The sequence below is a fragment of the Histoplasma capsulatum genome, genomic scaffold, assembly GCF_000149585.1.
Source record: "Histoplasma capsulatum NAm1 scaffold_4 genomic scaffold, whole genome shotgun sequence".
Taxonomy (NCBI): Eukaryota; Fungi; Ascomycota; class Eurotiomycetes; order Onygenales; family Ajellomycetaceae; genus Histoplasma; species Histoplasma mississippiense.
Window position 1 is genome coordinate 1,629,479 of NW_001813979.1, and position 7,258 is coordinate 1,636,736.

A 7,258-nucleotide genomic window follows, 5' to 3' on the forward strand; every position below is an offset into this window, starting at 1 on the left:
GTATGTACCCGTCCACGTACATGTAGGGGGGGGCATTATCAAAAAAAAAAAGAAAAAAATCCCCCGTTTTTGTTTATCCCCCCCCCAGAAGAAGAGGTAATTTTTGGACAGCGAAAATTTTATTTAAAAAAACATAAATTAAATCAAATTAAAAAAATTAAAAATTCCAATAAAAAAATAAAAATAAGAAAATGAAAAGTTAAAACGGGAAGGAGGTGAGACGGAAGAAAAGTAAAAAAAAAAAAAAAAAAAAAAAAAAAAAAAAAAAAAAAAATTGGCGCGCTCTTCGCCCTCTGCTGGGCCTTGGAAAACAATCAAAATCTTGCCGGGAGGCCTAGTTAGCTTGTGGTAGTTTCAAATGATGGGATGAATCGTACAGATGTTTTTATTCAAAGGGAAATACCAGGAAATCATAATTAGGAAATGATTTTTAAAAGTAAACACATGTATTTCCAGAAGCGACATTCTTAAGCTAGATTGCACATGTTGCTTGAATGAATAGGGAACAAGATGACAGGCAGAGAAAGAATCAGTTAGGAATGGGTAGGGAGGTATCCGTTCAAATTAGAAGGTAAAAATTTTGCTTTCTCCACTAAATTCAAAAAAATATCCACGCATTTCTGTCGATATCAGTTTTCCTTTTTGTCCAAACTCTTAATATTTGAGTTCAATTTCACACTCTCCTTCATCCTTCGCCCCATCTCATCTGGCAACGCGAGTCCCCGTTTCTACATTTTTGTCTAAAAGAAAAATAAAACCAACATCTCATCCAAACAGACCATCCAACCCATTCCCACTGGTCTGTGGATTCGGAGCTGGCGGTTTACTGTTTCCCACACTTGGGCTAGAAGCAGTTGGAGTGGCAGGAGGGCCCCATATGCTTGCATTTGTCTTCTCCTTCGCCATACTGGCGAGATTAGGACCTTTGGGTTGGGAAGAGGTAGACGTCTTAAGTCCCGCATTGGTGCTTGCGGCTGTCCAGAGACTGCCAAATGCATCTCCGCTGGCCTTCGCCGATGTGCTCGTAGCTGGCTTGTTGGTACCGGGAATAGAAGGGGATGATAGTGGGCTTTTGCTCTGGCCCTGGGAGCTTTGTTGTTGTGGTGCTGGGACGGAGGTGAAGTAGTTTGGTTGTACCGCTTGGTAGCCCGTAGGCTTTGGTAGTTGTGGCTGCATTGACGCCGACACACCGGTACCGATAAGGTTTGGGCGTTGGGTAGATGTGGCAGAAGCATTGCTAATTGGCGATGGCGAGGTAAACCCAACAATGCCGTTCAGGTTCGCACCCTGTGTACCCGACACGGGCGTAGGCGCAGCATATTGCGTGGCTGATTGGGTTATCGTAGCGGCGAGGGTTGAATGAGGCATGGATGAAAGCTGTGGCTGCGATGGCGCGGCTTGCGCAGAAGAGGGCGCAGACTGGAAATCATCAAAGTCATCATCATCTGCGTTGCTTTGGGTAATGATCTTGTTTTTTTGAGATCCAGCTGCCGTGTTCTCGGAGATACCGAATAACTGATTGGGTGGCGCGAGAATTGACGTGTCTGCGATAGGCTCTTCGCTGTTGTAGGAAAATAAGGCCTCCGATTCCTTGGCAGGTTCCGGCTTTTTTGTTTCTCGCCGACTAGTGGTAGAGGAGGTAGTGTTCGCCCTACGCCCGGTGGAAGGAGTCGCAGAGATATCGTCGCCCTCGTCGTACTCTTCAAAGCGATTGCTCCTTCTTCCTGTGTCTTCATATCCTCCAGTGTTACCACCAAATCCGCCTCCGTCCCCATACACCCCTCCGCTATATCCACCATATGAAGCTTCATCACTCCCAAACCCACCATATCGGGAACCACTTCCAAATGAGCTCAACCCCATTCCACCTTCGATACCTCCAAATTTATTTCGATTGGCCCTTGCCTTCTTTCTCTCTGCGCGGATCGCATCAACATCACTCAAAAGTTTTGCCAACTCTTGGGCTCGGTTGCGCACGTTTATACCTTGGTCCTTTCCGTTCTGATCAACATAGTGAAATTGCCGAAGCATCCGGAGGAGAGAAACGTGAGAACGCGCATCGTCAATAACCCTCTCTGATCCGTTCTTCACTAGAAATTCAAGGAGTTGAAGGGCCTAAAATTGAGCCACGTTGTCAGATGCATTCCAGTCTGATAACTTCAAACAAAAAAAGTGACCGATACTCGTCGCATACTTTGTAAATTTGTCGCCACTCCTCTGCAGTTTTCTCCGTAAATCGCTTATATATCATGGGCATAATTTCGTTGAGCAATTGACTAGTGACAAAAGTGACAAAAAGTTAATCCATGAATTCCCCCAGACATCAAGGAGAGGGGGCCGGTTGAAGACTGACTAGCTATGTGTTGCGTTTGCAATCTCCTGCATAAGTGTAGAGGAGGCACCCCAAGGTTCATTATTCGTAGCTTCCCGAACCTGTATCGATCTGAGTAAGAAGTTGCGTATCAAAGAATGGCGACCTAGGCTAAGGGGAATGTTCACGGCAGTTTGGGTCTATATTGACTGGACCTAAGACTGACCTTCGCCTCCATTTCGGTGTAATTCATCACAGCTAATCGCATTCAGACGGTCGGCCAAGAATTAGCCAAATATATCCACTATACGAAATATAGCACAAAGATATCTGGAGCAGGAAATTGATATACGGCCCGTTCCTATGTCGGACAGAGGGTGAAGAGGTAAAAACGCACCATTTTGCACTTTTCTGACACCAGCTTTGATATCATACAGCGTTAAATTGCTGACTTGATCCTTTAGTGAGCTGAAATCCATGGTGTATATGACGATTCAGGTGTAAACCAGAAGGACAAGTTGAGGCGGACAGATCGGGGAAACGCCGACCAATTCAAAGATTGGGGTTGTTTACTACGTAGCTAGATACAAGAATAGGGATAAGGTAAATACGAAATTAGGAATTATGGCAGCGGCCAGCTAGAGTAATGCACGGCGAGAGGAACAGCGCGTTGGGGTGGAAGTTGTGGACGTTTAAGTTGAAAGGCGCTGCATCTTCGGTTGATCTGCGTGGCCGAATCCAACTCGCATCGTCTTTCCTCGTCTTTCCTGTCCGAGTCCGGGCGACGACGGAAGGTTTTCCCGATCGCCCGATACGGTTAGTGTCTCTCAACTAGTTTCAGTCGGGTTAGCGCCTGCCCCTGAGAGCCTCAACCTTCCAACATCGTGAAATTCATATTCAAGAGCCATTTGTACAGAGAAGTCGAAACAACAATATCTATAATCGATTGATATACGAATACTATGACAGAAATTGACAAGACGGCAGAGCTTCAACTAAAATGTGGGACACACTACCTTAACGCCTGAAGTAACTCCTTTCTATAACTCGAAATAAGATATAGGAGATGAACGTAAACCCAAACGCCAACTCAAAGCCAATATCTGCTCCGGATTCGTCTATCCTTCTGGAAATCGGTCCAACAAACCATATCTGTGACATTCCAAGGGCAACGCCCATGATACCACAACAGAAAGCGCCAATGGCTGCGAATGACGGGGGAAGCTTCGATGGTGTGTCGAAGTCTTGGACGTTATAGCGCCTTGTTCCCCGTCTGAACACAACGTGTTCTCCCAAAGAGATGCCTTGATAAATGGCGGCCCAGTATCCCTACACCGATGTGGAACCTAAGCACGGGGTACAGCCCTCGTTTGGACAAAGGATACAAATTCCGGGGTGATAATACATACAATAATCAGCATGAAGCTCTCCAACACAGTCTCGAAGTGGGAGTAGCCTGGAATGGCAATGCCAATGTATACTAAGCTTCCAACGAAGGACCAGACATAACGAGGTATCCTCTGCGCCTGTGAGTGCAGGATTTGGAGAGAAAACCCCAAGGAATATATATTCGGGATATTATTGCCAATGGTACTTAGAGCCAGAACCACCAGGCAAACCTTGCCAAAATTACCGAGGTGGGGGGATAGAATATGTGCAAGCAAGCCACCAACTTTGTTGTCATTGTATGCAGCCGCATACTCTGGATTATTGGCGGTTGCGGTCGCAATGGCCAAGCCCAACAGTTGCGTGAATAGGAGCGCCGGAAGTAGGCCGTAGAAAACGGTGAAGAATATTTTCTTCCGGCTGACAGTTACTGGTTGATAAACGCAGTAATCAGACGACACGGCAGACCAGGCAGCTGCGAAGCCAAACACAGCAGAGGAGAACGATAAAATCGATGCTGTTTTTGAAGTACCAGTTCTCAACGGGAGGTTCTCGAAGTCTCCTGAGTGTGTGAAAATTCCGAGAATGATCATGAATATGATAAGCGTTGGGATCCAACAGTATGATTCGTATATATGGACTGCTTTGTAGCCGAAGAGACTGACGAAGAATGTCGCAGAACCGATTATTACAATTGCAGCCCAACCGGGGACATCATTGTTGACAGAAGGGATCAGCTGTGCTCCCACAATGACAGTGATAGCAGACCAACCCAAGCACGCAAGACCATTAATAAAAGCCGCTGGTTAGCAAGCCGTTAGCATTTTCCCCCTGTCAGCCAGAGAGAAGAAAAGGAAAAGAAAAAAGAAAACAGAACTTCAGCAGTCGGGTTAAATATACGGATAAGATAAAAAACGGACCCAATTTCACGCCGTAATATCCAAAATAAAACCGCGAAAGAACCATTTGTCTTAATCCGAACCTAGCTCCGAACGTAGAAAACCAGCAGACAGGCAATATTCCTAGGATATTGACGAAGACGATAACAAGGGACGCATCCACGAACCCCAGTCCAAAAGCTGGCACCGCGAGAACTCCAATGGCGAGGGACCCTAGGGAGATATTGCATGCAAACCACTATGAGAAAGGGGCAATCCACCCCCCGCGTTGTTAATCTAACAACTGCAAGCTAAACTCTTGTGATTACGATCGCGAAGGACGGTTAATGCTTCTCCCTAGAGAGAAAGGAATGGTACATACCAGCGTACCCACTCTCAGGACAGTGGTGTCTGTTCTCTCATGCGCCAATACGGGCTCAATTCCCCTCTGTTCAACGCCATATTTGCCCGTGAAACGCTGGAGTTTGGCAAGGAAGCCCTCGTCTTTCCCCCTGTTTTCTTCTGGCGTATATCGTTTCTCGTTGTTCTGTGTTGGATAGTTACTGGCAGAACCGACCTCGGTGTCCGTGACGACATCGTCACCCATTTTGGATGTCTTTTCCCTCCCTCCAGGCTCCCGACCAATTTTAGACTCGAAGTAGAAAAAATATATCAAGAAAAAAGTATGGGAGGCAGAATGGAACTATCCGCCAAAATCAATAAACTCCTTACTTCAACGGCCCAAAGTTACTTATCACAATATCCCAATCTGTAAATAAAATAAAATGATCCAGCACATTATGGAGAAGGTAATAGATATATATATATGATGGGAAAACGACCGTAAGTAGTTTTATATATGTGTATACATATGTAGCTGATCAAGGGCATTACACAACTACGTACGTAATTGATGTTACACAGATCAGCCTCAGTTTCAATTAACAGCCAGGCAAGCGATAGGTTTCCTGCTCTTCAGCTCTATGCGGGATAGTTGGCAAACTCGTTGCACTAAATAATGAGAGTGCCAGTGAGAGATTTCCGCAACGACTTGTGGTGTAAAGCTGTGGGCGAGGTTACCAGCAGGGGTTCAGCGGCACAGAGTATGTAGTCACCGGCAAAACGTAAGATTTTTTTATTCATTCAATGCAACAAACATATTAGCATTTTCTTTTTGTGTTTTAGTACTAAAATTTCGTAAACTCAATAAATACACTCAAAGCCAGAGAGAGTAATAAAACTGAGGAAAGCCGAAGAAACAGCAGTAATCAATCTCACAAGGAATACAAGCAATCCCACTCCAATCGCCCGAAGAGCTATATAAAAGGGAACAAAACATAACGAAAAAGCGGACCGGGAATCTGGGTCCATGGTGGAAAGAATGTGGAAAAGTACTACCAACTATATTAAGGAGAACAGAAAATCATAAAATGAGAATAGTAAACACCATTACTTTTTCCCCCCTCAACTCCACTCACACGCTTCCAATATAATGCTGGGAGACTAGGGAGGTAGAGGAGTAAATGCGGGTATGTAGGAAATAAAAATGAAGTAAAACAGTTCAGTTATCTGGAGTGCGTAATAGAAAACGGATTCGAGAAATATGAAGATGAAGAAAATTAAGAGAGAGCCGTATACAAGGGAAGATAACGATAGAGGGAATCTCAGGAACAACAGTACCAGCGCACTTGTCGAAATTCATACTAATTCACTCTCCTGCAGTAAGTAGTACTCGTCCGTGGTGTATCAATACCCCACAAACGTAAAAACCAGACATATACAAGAAAGGAAAAGAGAAAGAGGAAGAAAAAGAGAGTGTAGGATTGAAAACGAAAAGTATAAAAGATTGAAAAATACATCAAGGCGTTTTACTCGTTATAAAACTTCCTCATAATCAAATGCAAAAACAAATTCACATTCACCCGCAGTGCCCCCTCAAAAAAGTCCATGAATTGCGTATTGTTGAATTGCGCCTGGAGAAGATCATCTAGCGGAATCTGTGCGTTGGCGCCTGGAATCATCATATTGCCGCAACTTCCATCGATAGTGAAAACCCCAACTTCGTTGCTGGAAATCGTAAGATCAACTCGATCCCACTGCCGCTCGGTGTATCCTTTCCAATATAAAAGGACTCCCTTCTCGGAGAGATTTCGGGCCGAATATTTAAATGACCCGAACTTGAAGACACGCCCTGATCGCTGTAGTTCACGTTCATGATCCCATTGTTTAGTGAATGGCATAAGGAAACGTTTTTTCCCTTTCTTATTCTGCAGAGTTATCATGGCTTGCTCGATATAGTCGTTATATGTCTTCAGTTGCTGCTCCAAATATACGCTCTGGTCGTTCAATCGCTCAAGAGTAAGCCGGACGCTTTCTAACTCCCGTTGACGCTGTATCCTCCGGCGATGTTTTGTTCTGATATCCACTGCGATGGCATTCAAAAGGTCCTGATAGTTGTTACGTCGTGATATACGCCCTGCTTGCTCCAGGCGCAGAATGTTTTCCAACGCAGTACTCTTTAGTTCCTGGTAGCTCATGGACCCGATGTCGATTAGGGTGTTTGAATCCGAATATGCTCCACGTTTGCGACTGCTCGAGGATAGCTCGTCCCGAACGAGCGCATACCAGCACTGCGCTCGTCTTCTTCCGTGGGTGTTTTAAGCATGATTCCATCAGATTCGCG

The 7,258-nt window shown here is 45.1% G+C and overlaps 3 protein-coding genes across 3 annotated transcripts in view; all 3 read right to left on the reverse strand.

The window, feature by feature from the left end:
- Positions 1-765: 765 nt before the first annotated feature.
- Positions 766-2,790, reverse strand: HCAG_04492 (predicted protein; the record flags this gene model as incomplete). The annotated part of the gene is made up of 5 exons (XM_001540602.1): positions 766-2,115; positions 2,195-2,276; positions 2,354-2,433; positions 2,538-2,569; positions 2,709-2,790. 5 exons carry the CDS (start codon positions 2,788-2,790, stop codon positions 766-768), a joined length of 1,626 nt encoding a protein of 541 aa, XP_001540652.1.
- A 538-nt stretch (positions 2,791-3,328) lies between these two features.
- Positions 3,329-5,182, reverse strand: HCAG_04493 (hypothetical protein; the record flags this gene model as incomplete). Its single annotated transcript, XM_001540603.1, has 4 exons — positions 3,329-3,640; positions 3,721-4,499; positions 4,618-4,834; positions 4,958-5,182. 4 exons carry the CDS (start codon positions 5,180-5,182, stop codon positions 3,329-3,331), a joined length of 1,533 nt encoding a protein of 510 aa, XP_001540653.1.
- Positions 5,183-6,443: 1,261 nt separating this feature from the next.
- The window catches only part of HCAG_04494 (hypothetical protein), a gene marked incomplete at both ends in the record, with an annotated part of 5,181 nt that continues 4,366 nt past the window's right edge, over positions 6,444-7,258 (reverse strand). The window contains one exon of the mRNA XM_001540604.1: positions 6,444-7,218. Within this exon, the coding sequence (XP_001540654.1) occupies positions 6,444-7,218 (775 nt within the window). The remainder of the gene's footprint in view (positions 7,219-7,258) is intronic.